Here is a 25,912-nt window from a genome sequence, read left to right on the forward strand (position 1 = left end):
TGTAAGTACACTGCAGCTGTCTTCAGACACTCCAGAAGGGGGCGCCAGATCTCGTTACGGATGGTTGTGAGCCACCATGTGGTTGCTGGGATTTGAACCTCGGACCTTCGGAAGAGCAGTCGGGTGCTCTTACCCACTGAGCCATCTCACCAGCCTTGTAGCAAGTGCTCTTAACCTCTGGGCCACCACTCCAGCCTCATGGCCATTCTTATTAGTCCATTAGGCCCCACCTTTCAACACAGTTGTCTTGGGGATTAAGTTCGCAGCAGAGGAACTTTTTTTTTTAAGATTTGTTTGTTTATTATATATAAGTATACTATAGCTGTCTTCAGATACACCAAAAGAGATATTTGAACTCATGACCTCTGGAAGAGCATTCAGTGCTATTCTATTAACTGCTGAGCCATCTTTCCAGCCCACAGCAGAGAAACTTTTAAGGGGCACATTCAACCATACTGCCCATTAAATCTATTAGGCTATTTATACTTGGCTTAAGATTTTGGAAGGCTGGAAGTCCCTGTTCCATCTTCCTTCTCTCCCCCAGCCAGGGTTTCAGGTGTAGCCCTGGCTACCCTGAAACTAACTCTAGACCAGGCTGGTCTTGAACTCACAGAGACCTGTGAGTTCTGCCTCTGCCTCCCTAGTGCTGGGACTAAAGGTCTGCACCACTGTGCCCGGCCTCGGTTGGAAGTCTTTAGAGCACAGCACTGTCATCTGATGGGCCTCTGTCTGTGCCATCCCCTAACAGAAGGGAGTCAAGGGAGGGCCCGACCAGAGAGCAAAAGGCCAAACTCAAGATTAAACCAAAACCATTCTGCTCCTTCTGCTCCTTCTATTCCTCCTTTTCCTTCTCTTCCTCCTCCTCAGCCTCTTCCTCTTCTTCCTCTTTCTCTTCTTCCTTCTCCTCCTTTCTCCCTCTTTTCCTCCTCTTCATTTATTTGTTTTCGTTTTGTGACTGTGAATATGAGTGTCTGGCCTGCATGTATGCGTGTGTATGCCTATGCCTGCCTGGCACTGTCAGAGGCTAGATGAGGGCATCAGATCCCTTGGCACTGAGATTTCAGAAGGTGTTGAGCCACCGTGTGTAGGCTGGGAGCTAAACCTAGACTTTCTGTAAGAGTAGCAAGTGCTCTTAACCTCTAGGCCGCCTCTCCAGCCTCATGGCTGTTCTTAAGGAAACTGACTTTTTCTGTGACAACAGCATTAGTGCATTCTTTAGGCCCCACCTTTCAACGCTGTTGCCTTGGGAATTAAGTTCCCAGCAGAGGAACTTTTCAGGGGCACATTCAATCATAGTGCCCATTAAATCTATTAGGCTTGTTTGTAATTTCTAAGAGTTTTTTTTTTTTTTTTTTTTTTTTTACTCCCCAGATACTACATAGGATAGCTCTTATTAAAGATTTTTATCTTTAGTTTTTCAATAATCCTTCAGCTCTTCACAGATAGTTTTTGAACTTTACTATGTACCCCAGTTAATGACTTTTCTTTAAGATCTTTGTTGTCTTCTTTTTTTTTTAAGAATTATTTATTTATTTATTTTAGGTACATGAGTACACTGTAGGTGTCTTCAGACACACCAGAAGAGGGCATCAGATCCCTTTACAGATGGTTGTGAGCCATCATGTGGTTGTTGGGAATTGAACTCAGGACCTCTGGAAGAGCAGTCAGTGCTCTTAACCTCTGAGCGATCTCTCCAGACCTGTTGTCTCCTCTTAGGGACGTGTCGTCTCCCCCCCCCCCCCCCGCCAGTCCCTCTTTTTCTCCTATGTCTGTCATGCTGGGGACTTTTCTTAGCTGTGTAGAGAACCGTCTTATCCCTTTAGCTGGGAAGCCTCTGAGGTGGAGCCGGCAGGCTTCCTTGTTGTGGGGTGAACCGGAAGCGTCATCCCACAGGCGCCCGGTTCTCAGCACCCACACAGCTGTGCCCACACAGCTTTCTTGGCTGGCTTTCCAGAGGAGAGTTCTCTTGTAGCCTCCCAGCAGCCTCTGCCCCGGGCGTCTCAGTGCCACAGCCTCTGCTTCACCCCCTCTGCTCCTCCGACACTGGGGAGGGGGTGCTGAGGCTGAGACTGGAAGAGCTAGGGTGGGGTCCAGCTGCTTTGAGATGGTGGGTGGCGCCCACCACTGGACAGTCTCCCGGGCCAGCCATCCTTGGTGAGAAGGATGCTCTTTCCAGTCCCCTGCATGAACTTCAGTTCTCTTTCCCAGGTCACCCTGTCTGTCTTTATTCTTCTGTTATGGAATGGCACAGACAAAGACCCATCAGATGACAGACGTCTTTATCTTTGCACCTTCTCCAGACTCCACTTTTGGGAAGGCTTTTGAACTATTTATGGCTGTTAAGTTTTCTCCTCACCTGTCTTGGTTTCTGACATGGTCAGGAAGTTTCCCTGTGGGAAAGAAACAAGGGTCAAAATCCGGGGAAAGCACCCAGGGTTATCTGTCTCCCAGTGGATCAGGAGTGAGTTTTCCAAGAGACAGAATTCAAAAAGGAGTTGGTAGGGGGGCCAGAAGCTGAGAAGGCAGCTGCCCAGCAGGAAGCCCGAGCCCGCCAGCCAGCTCTAGGAGCCTGGGTTTATTCTACCAATGCCAACTTTGCTTTTCAGACTTGGGTCTGTCCCCACACCTCACGGCGCTCATGGCAGGCGGACAGTCCCTGGGACACAGCAGCAGCACCGGAGACACAGGCTTCAGCTACTCTCAGGATTCAGGTAAGGCGGTACTCTGAAAACCCTGAAAACCCCTCGCTTGTGTAAGTTGGCTGTGTTAACTGCTGCTGGGAGACCGGCCATTCCCCAAGGACTATGCAGGGCTGTGGAGGACTGTGGAGTGGGGACTGTGGAGGACGGACTGTGGAGGGCTGTGGAGGACTGTGGAGGACGGACTGTGGAGTGGGGACTGTGGAGGACGGACTATGGAGGGCTGACTGTGGAAGGGGGGATGGTACGAGGCAGAGGCTAGGTTTCCTGCCACAGCTTCCAGCCTGTCAGCTTTCCCACGCCTCTGTTCTCTCCTCTATTAAATGGGCCCATTGGCTCCTTCTCTCTCCCCATCACATGATGTGAGGTTGAAAAGTACGAGAAAGCCTTTGAAAAGTTAAATGTGAAAAACTATACTAATTATATAATAATTATACTAATTATGCCATCGTTGACGGCTCAGGCCCTAGACTCCACCCATTTGTTTCTCAGCTTCCTTCCTGCTACTGGCTTCCTAAAGTTAGGGCCTGCTCCTTGTGTTTGTGGGGAGCCATGGTGGCCAGATCCTATTTTGGCTGAGTGGCCCTGATCGGGGACAACATGGTCAGAGACAGGAAGCTTTCTTCACCTTATTCACAGATTTATGTTGGTGAGGCACCTGGCCACATCAGGAGCTGGTGCATGTTGATGCTCTAGGCCATAGAGGGAGTGGTTTCAAATCACCAGACAAGCAGCAAGAGAGGCAGTGAACTCCAAGCTCTTCTGTTTCCACACCCCTGGGAACTTTTATCTTTTTGGTTGTGAGCCTTTAAGAGCTGAGCCTTCATTCCAAAGCTCACTGGGAGCTTTGGAAAAGTCATCTCTAGGGTAGGAGAGATAGCTGTTAGTGAAATCAGAACGAAGCCCTGGCTCTGGGCGAGGCAGGGCTCAGTGGACAGATGTCAGAGACTGGAACTCTACTGTCTTATTCTGGGGAAGCCGACTGGGGAATGGCAGAGACTGGCCTTTCCCTCCGACCACAGAAGAAGGACACTGGTTGAAGGAACCTCATGACCCACGGTTCCTAAGACATCATACAATGTGCAGCCCTCTGGGTACCAGAGGAGAGGACAGCCTCAGGGAAGACAGGATTTTTTTTTTTTCTGACTGATGACGTCATCTAGGTGTTGGCTACAAGTCCTATCCCTATCCTACCAAGGGTTCCTGGACACAGTGCCCTAAGGTAACAGGAAACAAGCCAAGGCAGAGGTGGTACAGGTGTACAGGAGGGACAACCTCGGTGACCTGGGTGCTATTCCTCAGGTGCTGTCCACTCACTAGTACACTAGATTCAGCCGGTGGTGTGGCAGCTCCTCCCCTGTCTGTGAAACCCTGGGATGGATGACACACCCATGATGTTCGTAGGGCATCTGCTTCAGGACAGGCAGCTGGGCATGCTTTTGGTATTGAAGGGCCGGGGCCAGGGTCATCAGTTAAGAGAGAGGGGGGAAGAAGAGGCCTTGGTGTCTGTAGATACATGTGCATCCTCTGCCTGCCTTAGGGACGGATGTGATGCTGTTGGAAGACGGCACTTCTGAGGACAACCCTCCCCAGCACTGCACTTGCCCACCCAAGAGGAGGAGCTCCGTGACATTTGAGGACGAAGTGGAACAGATCAAAGGTTGGCTTATGGAAGTGTCTCAGTAGACATGTGGGCAAGGAGGGGATTCTAGCCTCATTCTTACCATAGAACATGCCAAGACTTCATCGCCTCTGCCTCCTTCTCATCACTGAAGCCCCACTAGGGACACTTGAGTCTTGAATTCTGAGGCATCTGACTCACAGCAAGCAGCATCCAAGGTGGGACAAATGCAGCTGTAGACACACACGTACCACGTATACAGTCACACATACAGACACATACAAACACACACAGTCACATATACATACATACACTCATACACAGTCACATACACAGGTACACATACACAAACATACACAGATACACTCACAGCAGATACCATGAACACACACACAGCACAGACACATATGCACACATACATACATACATACACAGACAAACACATAGACATATACATACAACCACACACAGTCGCATACATAATTACGGTCACACACTCACACAGTTACATACACACATAGATACACAGTCTCAGATACACACTCAGACACACTGTCTTAGGGTTTCTATTCCTGCACAAACATCATAACCAAGAAACAGTTGGGGAGGAAAGGGTTTATTCAGCTTACATTTCCACATTGTTGTTCATCACTAAAGGAAGTCGGGACTGGAACTCAAGCAGGTCAGGAAGCAGGAGCTGATGCAGAGGCCATGGAGGGATGCTCCTTACTGGCTTGCTTCCCCTGGCTTGCTTAGACTGCTTTCTTATAGAACACAAGACTACCAGCCCAGAGATGGCACCACCCACAAGGGGACCTCCCTGCTTGATCACTAATTGAAAATGCTTTACAGCTGGATCTCGTGGAGGCACTTCCCCAACTGAAGCTCCTTTCTCTGTGATAACTCCAGCCTGTGTCAAGATGACACAGAACTAGCCAGTACACACACAGTCACATACACATATACACACACTCAGACACATATACACATAGACACACAGTCACAAATACACATACACGTGTACACACACACAGAGCAAGGACACACCCACACACACATACATACACAGGCACACACACAGTTACAGACACACATGTAGACAAACACACACACAGATACACAGAGAGACAGTGACAGGGAGACAGAGAGAGAACTCAAAAACAATTCCCAACTTTCTCAGGAACTAGCCTGATTGGATGAAATAGTTCCCGTGCCCCCTACTCCACAGTAGTTGCCCCCCTTTATGGATAGTATCCAGTTATAAATCTGAACCTCTCCTCTTAGCCCGTCCCCTCTGACGAATAGTGGAAATATGGCCCTGTGAGTGGAGGCCAAGCTGCCATCCTGATGAATGGCCCTGGAACCTGCAGGGACCAGAGCCCGCTGACTGGGCTTTCCTGCTTCATCTGTTAACACAGAGCATCCTTGATGCTTAGGGACCTGGGGCTAGTTTCCACTCCAGACAAGCCAAGGGGAGCCACTCCTGTGTAGGAGTCTCTTTTTCTCCTGTCTCCAAGGGAGAATAGCCACTGGTATAAGGAACCTTGAGTCTGCTGGAGCCAGGGGCTTTAAGGTGTAAATGCTGAGTATGCAAATAAGTCTCCCTCTGCCCTGCTCCACTCCCTTGCAGAGTGAGGGGAGAGGTGGGAGAGGAGCTCAGAGAGGATGGTAAGTATCTACTTTTCTGGCAAAGCAGATTCAATACAGAGCTAGCAGCTCTGAGAGTTTACACTCCCCTTCTACTGGACAGCGAGTCCATCTCCTTCCCAGACCTCTCACGCAGATCCCAGCCTGCCCCTTTGTGTCCTAGGAGTGGGCTGGAAGCGCCCTCTGCTGGTTGGGTGCTGAGAGCAAGGTGCTAGAGCAGGGGGTAACAGTTATGTTGTGTAGGGAGCAAACTAGTGCTGCTAAGGTCTCCACTTCCTTCCTGGAGAGTGGGGCACAAACTGCCTGTTCTCCAGAAAACATAAGGGGAGAAGGTCCCTAGATACCCCGAGAGCTTAGGCAGTACGGTCTGTGACCCAGTGCTCAGGTTTGGTCATTAGGCGCCACCTCTGTCCCTCTTTTCCATTCAGTGTAGTGTCAGAGCTCCTAATCCTTCCCAGGATGGTGGAATTGTTGACATCACTTCCAAACGTGAGGCTCTCTACAGTGAGGGAGGCTCTGAGGGAAATGCGGAGGAGACATGGCCTTTGAGTATGTGCAAGCTTACAGCCTAGGCTGTTCAACCCAGGAGCTAAAAGAAGAAAATTCTATTGAAGACGTAAAAGCTAAAACATTTCGGGTAGAATTTACTCATTCGCAGTAACCATGTGAATTTTTTCTCTTTATATAGTCAAGGAAACTAAACTAGAAAATGTCTGGCCTTTCTCAGGATGTAAATTGTGAAGTCCAAGATTTTAGCCTGGGGACTCTGATGTCAAAATCCATACCTGTAATCTTCGCTTGTCTGCTCTCTCATGAGTAGCAAGCCAGCAGAGACCATATCCCTTTTTGCTAACCTTCCTTTCTGCCTTCTCCCACAGAGGCTGCCAAGAACTCTCTTCTTCATGTGAAAGCTGAAGTACACAAATCCTTGGACAGTTACGCAGCCAGCTTGGCTAAAGCCATTGAGGCTGAAGCCAAAATCAACTTATTTGGGGAGGAGGCTCTGCCAGGGGTCTTGTTCACAGCACGGACCGTCCCAGGGGCTAGCTTTGGGGGTCGTCGAGGCAGCAGAACTCTTGTGAATCAGAGGCTGCATCTACAGAGCATCAAAGAAGGGAATGTCTTAGCTGCAGAACAGAGATGAAGGCTTCAGAGGGCAGTGGGGCCGCAGCAGAGCTACTGGTACTGGTGCCTGTGCCAAAACCCTGGAACATGTCACCACTCAGAGAGGGCCAGACACCGGGAAGGAAACATCTGGTATGCAGCCAGGAGAATTGAAAGTACTGTCTCCAGTCTCTGACTTCAGTTGTCTTCTGTAAAGCACATGTGGGCTGCTTCAGGGCTCCTGGGATGGAACGAGGCTTCCAAAGCACACATTAGAAGCAGATGGAGATGTGGCTGGGGCTTCAGGAGGACTAGAGATGGTGGATGTGAAAGGGAAGCCACCATGTGGCTCTTGTCTTCAATGGTATCCAGCTGCTTCAGCTGTCCCTGGTCTCAGTGAGGCCTCTCGAGGCAATCCCTACTCCGTGCCCCTCATGGGGACAGAATGGCTCCCCCTAGCACTGTCAGACCATCTGGGGGCTCTGATCCAGGCAGCGTGGGACCACAAGTACTAGACTAAATGCAAAAACAGTCCAGAGAGCTCCTGAGTAGAGCACCCTACATAGACACCCCATATCTACTGCCCTAGTTAGGACTTGCTCTTGGGTAGCACTTGCTGCCGGCCAATAAACAGCCCACAGGCCACCCAAGATGTGGCCACCCCACCCACTTCCTTGTTGACAGATTTTTATTATTACTATTATTTGAAAAGAAGGGAGAAACCACTATAAAAGAAAGGGCGAATACCAAGCACTTCATTTCCAGAATAATAAAACCAGGAGGTTAAGGCACATCACTAAGCCTGGGACTTGAGGTCATGTGCAGATGAGGGGAACTTGGGGGGAGATATAGGAGATGCTTGAGTGACTGGCAAACATAGTTGGCCTCACTTTCCAGAGGCAATTGTGACTGTCATAGCAAGTTTGGGGCTGGCTCAAGGTAGAAAGGGCACTGGACCCGAGTTCATAGCCTGGGTTCTTGACCCAGCTTGGCTTTTGTCTGCACGTCACCTGGAACATCCTGTCCCGTCACTAGGCCATGTGGAGAAAAGAAAGGTGTGGGAGTGGGAACAAGTAGCCTCCAAGGTAATTCCAGCTCTGACCTTTGATGGCTTCTGAATCTGTAATTTAAGAGATGGAGCCAAACTGAACATGACTGGCGGGTGACCCAGGATCTGTATACTTTTGAGGGTGTGCCCAGTGAGTACAGGAAGAGCACCTGCATGCTCTGGCCCTCACGTCTGTCTTTGTGTTGTTTGGCTGTCTAGGGCAGTCCTAACTGCCGACTACTGAGCCGTGGGTATGAAGAGGGTGCCACAGCTGAGGCAGATGTGGGACAGTGGGTGGGGTTTGTTGGCTTGGATTGCTCTTGCTCTTTGAGCTAGAACAAGTTTGGGCTTTGAGTGCTTGCTGTGGGGGGGTCTGTAAGATGATCTTTTCTGCTGCTCTTAAGCCTGGCTGCTTTAGATAAGCGATGAGCAGGGCTGTCCACCACACAGAGCAGAGGAAGTCTTAAGACCTTGCCATATCTGCCACGAGGCAGCCAATTGAGTGGTTTACTTTTCAAGTGTTTCCTGTGGGCTGCCTGGCTTCTGGTGTGACAGTGCCTTGCCTGTGGTTCCTGAGGCTTGGCTTGAGCCTTTGGGTGCTTGATTTTGTCACCTACTCCAGGTCACCGGTGCAGGGGAGTGGCAGGGAGGACGGGTCCTGCATCCCTTGCAGCGCCTGTCTTCTCTGTGTATTTTGTTCTCCTTTTCTAGTACTTGCCCGGTGTCTGGAGGGTCCCTTTTCCCAATTACCCAGTATGCACCGAAGTGGAACACGCCCCCTAGGTACGGGTTGTCAGTTGGTACAATGGATTGGCTTAAGACTCAAAGGGTAGAGAGCTCTTTTCTGACTGCCCTGGGCTAGCCTTTATGGAAAGGATGCTGAGGCCTCTGAACCCTATTGGTTGACCCCAGGAGTCTCCAGTATTCAAGAAGTGATCCCTTTTAAAGGATTTGAAGCCTACTCATCTGCCTAACACTGTGGATCTGTCAGCACCTCACCGGAGTATTCCGGCTAGGGTGCTATGGTTGAGCCAATGAAGCAGGTGACCATCTGGACTGTGTCTTGGGGGGATTTTTAGGGGCCAGAACCATGGTTTTGCATATTCAGGGATTCTGGTTTGCCCAAGTGAGCTAGAGAGAAGTGGGGTGGGGAGAGAGGGAGAGGTCATTCCATGTAGTCTCTTTTGTCCTCTCTGGAGGATACCTGCCTTTTGTGCAGAAGCCCACCATCCCAATTAAGCCCTGGCAATGTAATGGCAAAACCTGCTGCAAACTTCTGTGTAGTGGCAGGCCCGAGGCCTTCCCAGGGGAACCATAGGTGGGGGTAGGTGGGACATGTGGCCACTTGTTTTGCTTTAAATACCTCAGTCCTTCTGACTCTGACAGGATCACTTGTAGGGCCGTGGCCCATCTCTGCTGCTGCTTTACCAAGATTTTGCCCTTGTCTTGGTTCCTGTGCTGTGTTCCAGATGCCAGCCGTGTGACCTGTTGCATCCGAGAAGGCACTGGGTCCAGCACTGTAGTGTATACAGCTCAGCACCTTGCTTTTCCCTGACCAGACAACCCAAATGGGAGGTTCAAGACCTTAGACATTAGATGGCAGCAGTATTGTTGTGGAGAGGAAAAAAAAAAAAAAACACAAAAACAAAACATGGTGGCTTGTTCCTCTGAGCTCTGCCATGACTACAAGTCCCTAGCCTTGTAGCTGATTCTTATCATATATATAGATATGCATGCAACCCCTGTTGGAGTTCACAGGAACTATCTGTACTGGGCTGTGTGATCTTAAATCACTGCACCATGGCCCATTGGTGCTAATGTTTGTAATTTCTCATTTGTATAACTGATCCCATCTTTCAACCAAGAATTCAACCTTCACCCCCAGGACAAACTCAGTATAAGCAACAGACCACTGTAGTTTGGAACTAGACAAGAGGCAGAAAATAATGTTGATACAGTGAGAGAGCTTGCTGGTCTGTTGAGATGGAGTGCTTTTTCAAATGGACAATGTGCTCCTTAGCCTTGCAGATTAGAGAGACATTCCTCAATGGATCATGAGATGAACTCAGGATACATGTCCAGCCTCATTTCATACCTCCAGCCTGTGTGGAAGGAATAATGAGGGTGATGTGGCTGAACAAGAGGGGGCCAAGAACAGGCATGTATTAGGTCTCACTGTGTGCCTCACTTAAAAAACGGCTAAGAGCCCATTAGGTGCTAGGCACTAATTGAAGTTTTCAAATGCACCATCTCCCTTTGCTTCAGGCAGAAGGGATACAGTAGGGATGCTGCTGGTGTGTGATGACTGTGAGTTAAGATTTCAGGTTGCCAATTAACTGGCTAGGCGTTCGGGGGCAAATTACTCTTGCATCTGTAAAATGAAGTTTTGTAATCTATATATAGGGACACAGAATCCAAGGATACTGCCTGCATAGGGTGCTTGGCAGACTACAGAAATGCTCATGGTGCATCCAGCACAGGACATAGACCTGAGACACTGGCCTTGCTTCTCAGTGTATCTGATGGGGCCAACTCCTTCCTGTTTTACAAGGATCTCTTAATACCGGAACCTTCAAAAGACATGTTATCCAATTCAGGATACTTAATCTTGTTGAGGGTTGTTGCCTGGGAACTTAGTTCCTATTCAGTACAAAAGGGCTTAATGGAAATGAAGGAATTCTGACAAGAAGCAGACAATAGAGAGGATGTTGGAAAAGCTGAGTAGGATCTGGAATGCAAGAGGTTAGTAGGAACAGAAACGGGCAGGCTTCATTCCCCACGAATGGCCTGATTGCACACAAAACAAGTATTTCTACATTACCCTGAATTAAAGATGATCTGTAGAATCCCAAAGGACATCAATTCAACACTGACCTTCCTTATACCCAGAAAGAACATCCTACCCCACCCCAATGCCGTTAGGTGCTGAGGACTGCTCTGTCCAGCAGTGACAAGTGTCTGGCTCCCAGTTCCCAGAGCTCTTGTCTTCCAAGCCCTGATGGAAGATTTAGAGGAGGGATAGGTGTCCATGCCATTCCCCTGAGTGTTCAGAACCAGAGAAAGCCTGGGGATGAAGGAAGGGAGTTATGACATGAACCACAGGACCATGGTTGTGACCAGCCATGAATGGCTACAAGGAGGGACAGGCAGGTACTGTTCTGTGGGTTAGGGGTAGAGACAATGAGGATCCAGGAAGGCCATAGAAAACCTGTGTCTCAAAACGAGATCAGGGCCAAATCACTTCGTCTTGGTCATGAGGCTGAGAGAAGATCAAGCCTGTAGCCCAAGGAATAGGTTAAAGGTCATCCTTAGCAGAGTGGGCCAGCTGGGTTTTATTAAATAAGAAGAAACAAGGGGCTCCAGACCCCGGCTCCCCAGAAAGTCCCAATGTCAGGTGATCATCTGTTGGAAAGAATTCAAAGCACAAACGCTGATCTGCACATGATTGCCACAAGCACAGTTCTGCTCATTGTCAATTGCATTTATTTAAAAATGAATTTTTAAAAGCAGTATTCATGGCTTAGGAGACAGCAGTCACTTCTGGTTTTCCTTTTGACACTATTTGAAACACCAAAAAAAAAAAAAAAAAATCACAGATGAGCCAGTTCTTCCCAAAGACCATGCTAAGTGTGGTAGAAAGCCTGTATGCCTAGGAATGGATCTGTTGGTGGTATAGGCATGCTTACAAATGTCCTGTATTCTGTTCTGATGATGATGTATACCTGAAAGAAGACATGGTTAGAAACCAAACTTCAAAATTAAAAGCCCAACCTAATCCTGAAATATATTTAACTTGAAGTTTTGGATGGTGTTTTTGAGGATAAAATTGTCTGGGTTATTATATGTAAATCAGTATTTATGAATAAGTAAAAGTGTGTTTAGACTAGTTTTGTTTACCTGATTAAATGTTTTTGGAATGTGTGTATCTGTGTAAATTGTCAGTTTGTACTTGGACTTGTGCTCTATGAACATTTCTGGATGCCTGTCCCTTCCCCGAACTTCCTATAGCCCTATTCCTATCTCACCTCCCCACGGGCTAACAAGAGGACTGAATATTGAGAAACTTATTGCAGAATTGGGAGTGAGCATCCCCATATTAAAGTCACTTGGATGGACCCACTGATAGTTAAACTTCCCAAGGCAGTTAAACTCAAGAAGTATTGGGTTACAAGACTGTTGCATACTATATTCAAGACACTCTAAGCCTGCTTTTTCTTTTTTATTGTAGCCCAGGCTGTCTTTAAACTCACAGAAACCATCCTGCCTCTGCCTCCCAAGTGCTGGGATCAAAGGTGTGCGCCATTCTGCCCAGCTTTAAGCCTGGTTTTTAAGAGGTTTAATGAACTAGTGCTTTTTCATCTCCCTCCCCACCTCCCTACCTCTTCAGTCTCCCTTTCATATCAAAACAGAGATACTGAGGAGCAGATTTTAGCATAAACACAACCACCCCTGCACAAGGTGCATGCTTTATCTTTTCCCTTCCCTTGCTTATACCAACACCATCTTTTTTTTTCTGAGTGTGTAGAACCCTGGGGCCAGTCTCCTCTCTGCCACTCCACTCTCTCTCCACTGAATCCTGAAGTGGCCAGGACAAAATTTTGTCTTTGCTATGTATCCTTAACTATTTGTCTAGCTGGCCTACTCCAGGAAAATGAACAGAACACCCGCAGTTCCCATATCTCCATCAGTGTACAGGGACAGTGTAGACACCTGCCCTTTGGTTTTGTTCTGATCTTTGCCTAGCAATTATCCTTTGACCTGAGTCTTCCAGCACCCTCTGCCCTCTAGCAAATCCATGCTGCTGGCCTAATGTCACCCCTACTTTCCATGACAAAGCTATCTATCTTCTGCTAGCAGCAGGTGCTCTTGAGTTTGCAGCCAACTTGTGGGTTGTGGGTCCATATTCCAAATAGAAATGCCTCTGTTGCTGCATCTTCATGATGGTTTGTGGCCCAGCTGGAGAAAGTTTATGTCTACCTCTCAGTGTCTGGTTCAGTCATTTCTTCTGGCAGGATATTTAGGTCAAAGAAAATAACAGGAACAGTTAAGCTACCTGCTAATTAAACCAAAAGCAAACTGCTTTTAATGAAAAGCAGCTGGCATAGCAAATACACTAAAAGCACCAACAGAGAGGGCCCATGCTTGAGATGAGTGTGGCAGACTGTCAGGTCTGCTGTGCCTTTCATCTGTCAGGCAGCTCTGCAGGGTCTGGAAGCCGTTTCCAGATGTGGTCCAGAGCTAGAGTTCAAGGCTAGCACTGAAGGTGATGGATGAGATACAATATGGACCTACAGTTCAGCCTTGAGAACTCCACACTTTCTCTGCGGCATCGGTGTTCTAGTTTTGGTAGTATAGGATGGCTGTTTTAGGATGTGTTCAATGACCAGCCCAAGCACTTGGTTCATTTTCTTCTCTAACTGCTGGCTGGCAAGGAGGGATAGTGAAGGCAGTTACTGGCTCAACTAAAGGTCACAGAAAAGCAGCTGAGCTGAGCGGCTGTCCTTTGTAAGTGAGACAGATGCCAAGAGTTCACTGACTAGAAAACCAAAGACATCCTCTCAAAGAGACTCATGTCTTATCCTGCCTATAAGCCAGGAACAGCAAAAGGTGTGTGTGCATGCATGTGTGTGTGTGTGTGTGAGAGAGAGAGAGAGAGAGAGAGAGAGAGAGAGAGAGAGAGAGAGAGAGAGAGACTCCTGTTTTTGAAGTAGTCCTTCCTTTTATTGAACTAAACAACAGGTAGAGCACTCTGCTTGCCCAGGAATTTTTATCTGTAAGGGATCAGGAGGCAGCATGGGCTCCTCTCCCATCTGGCAGCTCTGGCTTCTGGAAGAGGCTGGCAGCTATGGATGCCTGTGGGGTGACATTAGAAAGTATATAACCAATAACCAGGTGCTGAGAAAAGACTTTATTTTTTGTAAGTAGGTTGGAGAAATGTATAGATGTCATTAGATTGAGGGAAACACAGACAATGTAGGAGGTGGAAGAGGTTATGTCTACGGAACAGTTCAGGAAAACACTGTAAGGTACACATAGGCCTGGAGGACTGTCTGAAGTGGAGGTGGATGCTAGAGTCAGCTAACTGATCATAGTAATTCAGGAATATGGACAGAGAGGTAGACCAGAAGACAGAACCTTGAGTTTGTGCTAATGTAAACCATCTATAAGACTCAGTGACTGATTTGGATGAGGTATCAACAGATCATGAGAAGTAGCTCAAGAAAAGTGAAGAAGGGAAGAATAATGTAAAGGCCTTTTACATTATCTGGTCACACAGAGGTCAAGATGGAAAGGACTATTAAATTCAGAAAACAGCAAGCCCTCTTTTGTTAGAGAAATGACTAGAAAATGTGGGTAAAGTAGCAAAGAATTAAATAAAAAGTCAAATTTAGGATATCTTAAAGCAACCAACATCTTTAATTAGAAAGCAACAAACATGCAAATGGCAAGTGTAGAAATTTATTTGAACCAACATTTTCACTACAATGAAAATGACTTTTCAACATTGATCCAAGCTCCCACATCTGAGGGTTAGGAAGTATTGCACTTTGCTTTTTTTTTTTTTTTTTTTTTTAAGGACTCCATACACGGCAAAAAGTTTCAAAAACATTTTGCTTACGTTGTTTTACACACTCTCCCAACTCATGCACACACTCATTCCAAACCAATGTTTGGTTATCCCAAAAATGGGGAAGAACTCCAAAAAAAGCCCATAGCCTTAAATTGCACTAAAGTTCTGTAAAGAAAAAAAAAATATAATAAATGTCGTATACAAATCTCAGAACATCTAAGTGCTTGCCAAGGAGTTCTTTATTCTTCATCCTCATTTTCATTCTCCTGACCTGAACCTTCCGATCTGTCACCTTCCAGACGGTCTGGAAAACAGACATAAGAATCATACACACTCAAAATCCTTTTAGTATCTATCGTAAATAACCTCTAGAGCTTCATTTAAAACCACAAAAAATATTTCTAATTCAAAACTTAAGTATGTAAAAATCTACTCACTAGTATATACAGATGTCTTGGTTTGGTTTTTGTTTTTTCGGAAACAAGGTCTTACTATGTAGCCTTGGCTGGCTTTGTAGACCAGGCTGGCCTCTAATTCACAGAGATCTACCTGCCTTGCATTTCTAGGGCTAGGATTAAAGTCATACACCACCAAACCTGGTTCTTAAAGGTTTTGTTTTTTTTTTAAGATTTACTTTTCAATGTTTTAAATTATATGTATGTGCACGCATGCCCAGTAGGCATGTGTATATGAGTGCAGGTGCCTGTTGAGGCTGGAGGCCCTGGAAGCCCTGGAGCTGGTGATGCAGGCGGCTGTGAGCTGCCTAACGTCAGTCTTCTGGAAGAACAGCATGTACTCTTAACTGAGCCATGCCTCCAGCCCCAATATAAGTTTTCAATTTGGCCTCAAAAGGTAATGAAGAATGAAAACATAATACAGTATATACAATACCATATAATTTTAAACATACAAGACCATGATATATTACATTCTCTTGCAGTGGTTTTTCAAACAAGGTGTCTTAGAGGCTAAGTTTTAACTAAGGGGACCTGGAAGGGGATGCAAGAGAGAAAAGCCTGGAGAGCATGCTGATGTGTTCCACCTTCTGACACTGTGATTTGATGTCATTTACAAAGTTCACGCTTCAAAACAGAGCAATCGGGTTGCAAAAATAAAACAAACAAAAACTTTGCCAAAAAAAAAACCCCAAAATAAAAAACAAAAAACCCTCTTACACTGGAAACAGTATTTTCAATGAAATTATGATTTTCCATTGGACTGAATTCACAGCTCTTTTGGGACACATGGCCTGTGGGTTACCAGTTGGACACACCTGTAAGAGGCTTGTGTACTTCTGTTTTTAAGATTTCTTAAAATTCAATATCTACTACATTTCAGGAACCTGAGATAACAATGGTGACTAAAATAAATGCAGTTTCTTCCCTCAAGGTAAGCCCTATCTGGTTCAATATCCAAGTGTACACATATGTCATACACTTGGTGGCCACTGTACCATGCTCTCCTAGGCATATCCCATTGGCAGCTGCTGTTCCTTTGCTTGGGGCATTTTTTTGCATAATTCACTAGGTCATGCTTCTGCCCAGGACAACTATGAAGCTTTTTGTTAAACTTTCCCAACTTCTTCATGAGCTCCTTCTTCCACATTTTCTGGAAAGTCCTTGATGAACCTTACAACAATGACCCAGGTTACACTACTAGTGTAACTGTAACGAGGTAACTACTAGTGTAACCTGTCTTTCCCGACTAGACTATTAGCTTTTGGATAGCAAATGCTATACACATATCTTTCTATCTTCAGGACTTATACAGACAGTTCAGTGAAGGTGTTTAGTGTCCTTGGTTGGTTTCCACAGCGCTGAGGAATTCAACCTAGAGCCTCAGGCACAGTAAGTAAGCAAGCACTGTGCCACAGAGCTTTACGCTGGAGTTAGGCTTACTGAAGGGATGAATGTGAGGTATGAAGATAAGCTGTATCACACCAGGGTGTATGGAGACAATGGCATAAAGCCACTGCCACAGGAAGGGTAGCATTTAAGACAGATATTGACAGGTACATTTCCCAAATACTGTGGAAAATATTAAAATAGATCAGGCTTAAAGCTGTCCACAACAGAAGGACACCAAACACCAGATGGGAGGGAACAGTTTAATTCTAGAAACTCTGAGGAGAGGAAGATTTTGATTTATCATCCAGGGTTAGCATGTCAGAGTAATGGGCTGGCCTCAGGGCTGTCCGTGAAACCCTGAGTCAAAGGGAATGTAGCTTCAAGTCAGGTTTAATGTTCATCAGGTAATGGCCTGGGCAAATTATTAAAGCCTACTTTAAAGGGTTAATATTTGAGAGACTGGAGAGATTGCTTAGGGGTTAGGAAGACTTGCTGCTTTTGTAGAAGACCCAGGTTCAGTTCCCAGCACCACACAATGGATCACAACCAACTCTAGCTCCAGTTCTATGGTATCCAATATTCTCTTTTGAATCCCCTTTGTGTTAGGCATGCATGTGTACATGCAGGCAAAACACTCATACCATAAAATAAAATAAATAAACCTAAAATAAAGTATTTAATTTTTTTAAAGGGCTAGTATTTGCTGTGTCAGTGGTACATGGCTTTAATACTAGTACTCCGGAGGCAGAGGCAGGTGGATCTCTGTGAATCGAGGCCAGCCTGGTCTACAGAGCAAACTGCAGGACAACTAGGACTACAGAGAAGCCCTCTAAATAAATAAGTGAACAGTTAATATTTGATACAATATAAGTACTCTATAAATGATGCATAATACTCAACACGTGAATGCATTTATGAAGTCAACGAGAAGTGGTAAGCATACATAATACACACTTTACTGTTATGAATACAGATTATGCAATTTACTCTGGAATATTAGTTGTAATGATACATAGTTTTCAGATACAAGTCACTGAACCAGAGTTTATCATCTAAAAAATGTATTAAGAGGTTGGAGAGATGGCTCAGTAATTAAGATCACTTCTATAACCTGGCTTCAGTTCCCAACACCCACTAACCATAGTCTGTAACTTCAGTCCCAGAGGATCCAATACCTTCTTCTGGCTTCTGTGGGCACTTCATACATACAGTACCAGATACACATGAAGGAAAACTCATACACATAAAATAAAGATAATTAAATCTTAAAAACATTATTGAAAAGTACACTAACACAACTTCCTTCCTTACCACATAACGCTTGTTTTTCACTAGGGCTTTACTGATGTTTACATAAATCTATGGTAGTATACTCAGCATAACCTTATTCATTATTTTTGTTAGTGGAGGCAGGATCTCAAGTATCTCAGGCTAGCCTTGAACTTCCTACGTAGCCTAGGGTGACTCTGGACAGCTCTTCCTCCCTCCTTCCTCCACCTCCCTTGGGTTTAGGGAGTGCCACTACACCCACCCAGCAGTGCACTGTACCCCAAGCATTATGGTATGGTTTGGTTACCGGAAGATTACCTAAGACGGAGTTCTCAAGTGACTGTGCTTGCATTTTACCATTTTCCAATAAACGAGTTTTATAAGGACATAATTTACAGTGTTAGGTCAAGGGTTCACAGAAAGAAATCCTAGTTCTAAAGTTGTTGATTTCATTTTTGGACATTAAGAAAATCACATAGATCTCTAAGGTAGGGCTTACTGTTTTCAAATAAAATAATGATTTTAATGATAGAGTAGAAGTTCTTACCAGCTCGGATATGATTCAGTGACGCCAACATCCTCAACATGAAAGAGGCTGGGACGGTAATGGTGTTCCTAGTCTCTTCCAGCATGAGTTCATTTCGAGTTATGACCTATAGCAGTTAAAAAGTGTGTCAAAAGGAATAGCACCTTTGCTCTAAAGATTATAAAACAGTTTCAAAATTCAGTAAGCCTTAAGAGAAATATTTTTCATTATTTTATGTATAATGTCTTTATTTCTACCTTAAGGCTATTCAATGTCAAACAATTACTTGCAGTTAAAAGAAGATCAGAGACCAGCATTTCTTTTAAAAATTTACATTTGTTGAACTTTAAAATGATGGGTTTCATAATTACCTTATTATTTCAAGCGTATCTTGTACTTGAACCATATTTAGTCTCTTTTATCCTTCCTTGTCCCTCAAGCAAAGTAACAATATACAAAACTCAATATAGAAAACCACCAGTTTGCCTATAACAAGCATTCTGAGAAAGAAATGGGAACAATCCCATTCACAATAGTATCAAAATACATAAATATGTCTGAGAGCCATGAATAAATCTACTCAAAGAGTGAAATATTGGGATGGGCGGTGGTGGCGCATGCCTTTACTCCCAGCACTCGGGAGGCGGAGGCAGGCGGATTTCTGAGTTCGAGGCCAGCCTGGTCTTCAGAGAGAAAAAAAAAAAGCTTTTGCTGGTGGGAAAATAAAGCAGTCCACAGCCCCCGTGGGGCTCAGTCTGAAGCGTTCCCCAGAACACTACAAACAGGACCATGCTATGACTCAGTTGTACCACTCCCATGCTTACCCAGAGGAATCTGAGCCAGCATAGCATAGAGATACTCATGAATACATGTTCATTGCTGCAGCACTCATAAAAGCCAAACTACAGAAGCAGTCTAGATAGCAGATAGCAGATAAAGAAAATGTTGCATATATTCAGTTAAGTTTAAGTGAGCATAAAGAAGGGTTAGATTATGCAAAAGAATGGGTAGAAATGAGATTACCATGTTATGTAAAATAAGTCAGACTCAGAAAGACAAACACAACATGTTTTTTTCTGCCATGAAGAATATATCATATGCATAAGACAGAAGGGTGAGTAGGAGCGGGGAGGAAGAGGTCTAACGGTAAAAGGGAGAGAAAGGACAGAGATGGTAACAGGAGAAGTGCAGAAACCATGTACTTGTGTCTTCTCTTACATGCAGAATTTTATACACACATATATACATGTATGATACGAAAGCACAAGGAAAGCTATTTTTTTCTCATATGCAGAATTTTACACACACACAACACACATACACACACAAGAAGGAAGCAGAAGGGAGACTGTCTTGGGGAAAGACAAGGACTCGTGGTAGAGGAGAGAGTAGGAATGATTAAGGTTCAATGCTTAAGGCTCACAATGATAATGTGAAATCTCCCCCACCCTCACCCCCTTTCACTGAGACCCAGTATTTTGTATGTAATGAAAGTGAGTAAAAGCAAGGATCTAAGGGAGTCTTAAACCAACAATAAAGGAAAGGCATCTGTCCATTTGCTCCTCTACCTCCTCACACTGAAGGGCAGTCCTAATTCCCTACGTGAAGAACGCAAAATAGAAAAATATGTCTACAGTTATAGAGAGGTACATACAGTAAGATTATTTTCCTTTCTCCTCCCCCACCTCCCCTCCTCTGTCTGCCTGCCCCCCACTCCTGCTTTGCTTATTGTGACAGGGTCTTGATTTGTGGCTCAGTCTGACCAGAATTTCTTGCTTCAGCTTCCTGATTAGTAGAAGGTGGATTACAGGTTACAGAATCAATTTGTTTTCAGCTAAAACACTTTTACGAAGACAAAATTTTAAATGATTTTTTGTTATACATAATAAACATGGCAGTCAAGCTTATTTTTCTTTAAGATATACCTGATGTGTTATTAAACTCAATGTTATAATTAGTAAGATACTAATCTGATTTTTACCTCTAGTATTATTTATCTCATTTTTATTTTTCAAAAGATTTGATCTCTTTTCCCTCCCCATCTTTTTTTGAGACAGTTCTCATTATGTAGCCCTGGCTGGCCTACAGCTTGCTATGTAGACCATCAGGTTGGCCTTGAATTCATAGACACCCACCTGCCCATGAGTACTGAGATTAAAGATTTGACTTCCTTAACCAAATGCCTTAGTTTTATGTTAGCAATTAATAATAAGCTTTTTCCCTTAAAATAACATTTTAGGTAAAAATTAAAATAGTAAGCATAGTAAAAGTCTTACTTCATCAGCAAGTTTTCGATTAAAAATTCTTGACTCTTCTAGTGGCGACCAGATCTTTATGTCATAATCTATGCCAGATGAGGCTAGAACTAAAAAGAAAATTTACATCTTTATCATAAATTCAAGATGTAAATATTAAGCATAGGTGCAAAGTTAACAAAACTTAGTTTGAAAACTACTATAAATACTTTTGATGTTTTGTCTTGTTTTACTCTTTGAAACAGGGTCTCTCTACATAGTCTTAGCTGTCCTGGAACTCACAATAAAGACCAGGCTGGCCTGAAAAATCACAGAGATCCTCCTGTCTCTGCCTCTTGAGTACTGGGATTAAAGGTGTATGACACTGTAACTGGCCAAAGATTTGCTTTAAATTATCTGGTGGTTGTGAGCTGTCTAATATGAGTGCTGGGAACCAGCTTGAGTGCATTACAAGAATAGTAAATGTTTAGTGAGTGCCTTTAATCCCAGCACTCAGAAGGCAGAGGCAGAGGCAGGCAGATCTCTGTGAGTTTGAGACCAGCATGGTCTAAAAAGCTAATCCAGAGTACAGGACATCCAGTCTTCTGTTACACAGAGAAATCCTGTCTAAAAAAAAAAAAAAAAAAAAGAGTAATAATTGTTTTTATCTGCTGAGCTATCTCTCCAGTCTTTTTATTATATAATTAATTGTTAGTTATAATTTTAAATGGTTCCTAAAAGTAACCAACTGTAGTATAAAAATTTAAGGCCACTTTGAAGTCACTCAAATTTCTGTCTTATTCACTATTTTCTTATGAACTACATGGCCACTTCACGAACAAGCCAACTCTCTTTTATGCTAACAAATTAATTCTGACCTGTGAGGACTTAAAAAGGCTTGGAGGTTTGTTTTGAATACATGATGAGTAACTCAGTCATGCCAGACTCTGAGACAATAAAACTTAACTATTAGAGGAATAAACTTATTTTTTTAGAATATCTGTCAAAAGCATATTCTTTTCTTTCTTTTTGAGGTTGGGAACCTTAAAAAAATATTTCTTTGTCCTTTGAAAATTCCATAGACGTGTACACACTGTTCTGATCAAATCCATCCTCTCTTCCCTCTCCAACTCTTCCCAGACTCAGTCCTGCCTCCCCTCCCAACTGTGTACTCATTAAATCCACTGAGTCCAGTGAGTGCTGCCAGTATGTGCTTGAGCTTCCAGCCACCAGAGCATGGGCACACGCTCTTCCAGAAGTCACATCCCTGAGGAAACAGACTCTCCCTTTACCTGCAGCCATCAACTGCCAGTAGTATCTTTTTAGCTAGGGATGGGGCTTTGTGAACCCTCTCCCATTCATCAATTCTTTGTTTGAAGTCCATGTAGAGCTATGACTATCTTCAGCAGAGCTTAGTAGGATCACTCAGATTCTGTAATATTCCCCGTAGCTGATGAATGACCGCAGCAACTCCCAGTCAGTAAGAAAGGTGTCTTACTTACTTGGGTCAAATGGGTGGGGCTGCAGGCAGTTGACCACATGATTATCAGCTTCCAGAAGCATCAAATGCTCCGCAGTGTGCCGGTCCCAGATGAAGATATGGCCACAGTCGGAACCGCTCATTACAAAGTTAGCACCCCAGAAATTGGCTTCTTTTATCTGAGGGATTTTATGAAGCAGGACAGCCAAGTCACAGTTACCAAAAGAAAAGCAGATTCTATCCTCATATTGAAAATAAATTGATTCTAAAAAGATAAATAATAAAGTCTGTTTCTTCTAAGAATCTTAAAATCATTATAGTACTTCACCATGGGCAATAACATGGTAGAAAGGCATCAAGAGCCAATGTCAACAGGATTTGTCACACAACAGGTACTTCACACATGCTAAATGAATAAATGCAATGTCTGGGCTTAAAGCAGTATAATGGAAAAACGTATATACTTATGGATGAACTTTCTAAAAACCATGCCATTTCAGCTTTATAAAGAAAACAACATTTCATAGGATAAAGGAATTGTTGTCTTTTGTGTTTGCCAAGAACAAAAAGTATTTTTTTCATTAACTGTTAGAAGCCCAAAGAGTTAAGAAAAGAAAGACATATCTTTAATCAATCAAGCAAAGGTATATGATACATGTAATAGCTATCCTATTTAATAAACATGAAAGGAGCATACAAAGATCTTTATACTGCAGACAGTGTCTTTAAGAATCACTTCCCCTGAAGCTTCGGCCACTCCTGGCGCTCACACAAGCCAGCAGGGAAGGAGGCCCTACAGCCACACGTGTGTAATGCACACAGTAAAAGCTGCTGTGCATGTACTTGTGCTTGCATCTCTTTTGTGCTAAGAAATAAGCTGAGGGCATGTGCATGTTAGGCAAGCACTCAGCCACTTGGTTAGATCCTCAGCCCGCCTTTAATTAGTCTTATCTAAAAGTTTAATTGGCAAAATGCATAAAATACAAATTGGTTACTTCTGTTAAAATTGAGTTTCCATTTAAAAATGATGTTGTTAGTACCAATGACATGTGCAAGGCCAGCTATTTACTTCCTCACTTCAGTTTATTTTTGCCTATTCCTTGAAAGGAAGAAGAGGTAAAACATAATCTGCAGGTTTGCAGCGAACACTGCAGCCAGAGAGAACACTTTCTAGCTAGGAACTGTTTAGAGTAATAGTTACGTTAGTTACCTTGCACATGAGATGCAGATTTGGGGATTCTGAACACTACCAGATCACCTGGTCTATCCTGGCTTCTTCAAAGATGAAGAAATGAAAGCAAGGAGAGACAGAGTGATCAAAGCCGCTTTTTAGTGCTTAGTTTAAAAGGTGTTATAACTAATGCATCTGCATTTTATAGTCAACCTGGATTTCATGTACAGATTTATTTTCCAAACTAACAAAATATTGTAAAATGAAGTTTAAAAAATGTAATGGTAAATTCCCAAAGGAGGACAGCAAACATAAACAAAAGAAAACAAAAATCAAATCAACAGCTACTGGTTCTAAGCTAAAATATTTTTTTCTAGCTTACATATATTTCCTTAGTAAGGTAGAATTGTCTTGCAATATATTAGCAGACTAAAAGAAACATGCTTGAATAAAGAAGTAACAAAATCACCACAGACAAACCACGAACTGCAATCTCATCAAAGAATGCCATGAGCAGCCGGTACCATTGTCCGGGAGTTGCGGTGGCCCTTATAAACCATCTTTACTAGTGGCCTCCTAATGTTCAAAGTATCCAACTCTTCCATTTCTTTCCTTTCTTTTCTCCTCCTGAAGAACTCCTGAATGCGGGCAACAGCCGAGCGTCTATGGATTGCACATTAAAACAAAATCCAAGAATAAATATTCATGAGCAACTTCTGAATAATACTGAAAATGTCAAAACACAGTAAGTCTATAATATATTTAAAGCACAGCATTTTAATAAAGCACCTCCAACCAAAAGCATAAAAAGGCAGACTTCATCACAATAGTTGAGTAACGACAACAGGATATTTAGTTCAGTGGTCACTTAGGATCTGGGTACTGGTTGAAAAAGTAAAGAAAATAGCATGCGTCATACTAGTTTCTAAAGTCTATTTTATAAAACGAAACAGACAAAATTCATGTGTAATTTTACTTCAAATAAAACATCCTATTTAGCCTCGTTTGGTGATCTAGACCTGGAATGACAAACCTTGGGAGGCAGAGGAGGACCAGGAACCCAAGACCAGTTTTGACTACAAAGTGGATTTTGAGACCAAGGCAACCCTGAGATGCTGTCTCAGAAAAACAAAACAAAACAAAACAAAACAAAACAAAGCAAACAAAAAACCCAAAAAAACAATGTTCTATTCAATTTTTAAATGTTTCTCTTTATAAAGGCCATACAGAAAAGCCCAAAGAAACTAGGAGTAACATGGTAACAGCAGAAAACTAATTAACAGATTCTGACATAGTTTAAAGATGTCCCAAGAGCAGACTAATCAAGAAGAGAACAGATGTCAGTAAAAGATAAAATGAAGATGATCTTCCACTAGCATCTCCTTTATATGGCTCCACACCAAAGGAGAGATTCCCGGTTAGTGAGACACATTCTATTCTCCCTACAAAGGAGATGATGGCAGTAGTAGCTATTCAAGAACAAAGGACTCTTTTAAAGCTCATTTTATTACCAAGGGAATACTCTCCAAACAGCCAATATTAATTAATTCTGAAGCTTTAATTTGTCATTTAAAACACCATATTTTGACATGCAGCAGATGGAAAGTCCGAAAGATCTAAAACTACAAATTGGTAATTAAAACAAATGACTTAACAGTGACTAAAGGCACAAAAAGATGATAGTGTCATCAATAAACAGACTTCTCTTCATGTTGATCAGACTGAGCATCATCAGATCTAGAGTCTGCCATGCACCCACCGCTCTCATCTCTCGTCCTTCAAGGGAAACGTTTCTGACTTCCACTATCGTGGTTTTACTTGTGGACGTTTATTCAGAGGTGTGCATTTGCTCTGCTTTGAGCATCCATGTGTGTGGCTGTTAGGGCGAACACTGCACTGGAGTATGCACAGAAGGCTCAGCTTCAGGAAACAGCCACAGTTTGGGAACACGATTACACAGATTTATACGCTTACCAGCGCTGTGCTGGAGTCCCAGAACATAACCTTTTTGAAAAAAAAATAGATACTATATATTAAAGTATGTATAAAGCTTTGATTTGGCAATTTTACATCTTAAAAAGTCTTGGGAAAGCTGGGACCTGGTGTATGTCTTTAAGCCTACCACTTGGGAAGCAGAGACAGGTGGATCTCTGTGAGTTTGGAGCCAGCCTGGTCTACATCGAGAGTTGCAGGACAGCCAGGGTTACAAAGAGAAACCCTGTCTCAAAAAAATAAAAAATAAAAAAATCTTGTGGAAAATACAAATACATATTTCCTCAGTAAAAACTGCAGCTGCCTAGGCATTAATCTAAATGTTCAGAGAAAAGCAAATTTATGTGTTCACAGAAAGGGCTTGGGAACAGCAAATTGTTAGTGAGAATTTTCATGTTACAATTATGTATTTCCATAATTTGTTTAAAAATTTTTTAATAAAAATTGGTATACTCCAAGCTATCAGGCAAATTAAAAAGCATTCATAAAACTGCTCTACAGAGTAACAGAGCATTTGACTAACAAGCTTATTGAAGAACTAAGGAAGCAAATGTAAACTGGTCCAAATTTTTCTTTTTTTTTAAAAGATTTATTTATTTATTTATTTATTATTTATTATATGTAAGTACACTGTAGCTGTCTTCAGACACTCCAGAAGAGGGAGTCAGATCTCGTTACGGATGGTTGTGAGCCACCATGTGGT

At 43.5% G+C, this 25,912-nt stretch overlaps 2 protein-coding genes across 5 annotated transcripts in view; one reads left to right on the plus strand and one right to left on the minus strand.

The window, feature by feature from the left end:
- Gpr161 (G protein-coupled receptor 161) overlaps positions 1-12,040 on the plus strand; it is a 44,780-nt gene extending 32,740 nt beyond the window's left edge. For both annotated transcript variants that reach the window (XM_029483659.1, XM_021167111.2), the window contains exons 4-6: positions 2,607-2,711; positions 4,240-4,359; positions 6,846-12,040. In XM_029483659.1, coding sequence (XP_029339519.1) covers positions 2,607-2,711; positions 4,240-4,359; positions 6,846-7,111 — 491 coding nt within the window. In that variant the 3' untranslated portion in view covers positions 7,112-12,040. The remainder of the gene's footprint in view (positions 1-2,606; positions 2,712-4,239; positions 4,360-6,845) is intronic.
- Positions 12,041-14,517: 2,477 nt separating this feature from the next.
- The window catches only part of Dcaf6 (DDB1 and CUL4 associated factor 6), a 117,846-nt gene continuing 106,451 nt past the window's right edge, over positions 14,518-25,912 (minus strand). For all 3 annotated transcript variants that reach the window (XM_029478272.1, XM_021161442.2, XM_021161509.2), the window contains 5 exons: positions 23,742-23,880; positions 22,069-22,225; positions 20,609-20,697; positions 18,354-18,459; positions 14,518-14,994 (listed from right to left, as the gene is read on the minus strand). In XM_029478272.1, the coding sequence (XP_029334132.1) occupies positions 14,930-14,994; positions 18,354-18,459; positions 20,609-20,697; positions 22,069-22,225; positions 23,742-23,880 (556 nt within the window). In that variant the 3' untranslated portion in view covers positions 14,518-14,929. The remainder of the gene's footprint in view (positions 14,995-18,353; positions 18,460-20,608; positions 20,698-22,068; positions 22,226-23,741; positions 23,881-25,912) is intronic.

This window comes from Mus caroli, chromosome 1, assembly GCF_900094665.2.
Source record: "Mus caroli chromosome 1, CAROLI_EIJ_v1.1, whole genome shotgun sequence".
In the NCBI taxonomy this organism is placed as follows: Eukaryota; Metazoa; Chordata; class Mammalia; order Rodentia; family Muridae; genus Mus; species Mus caroli.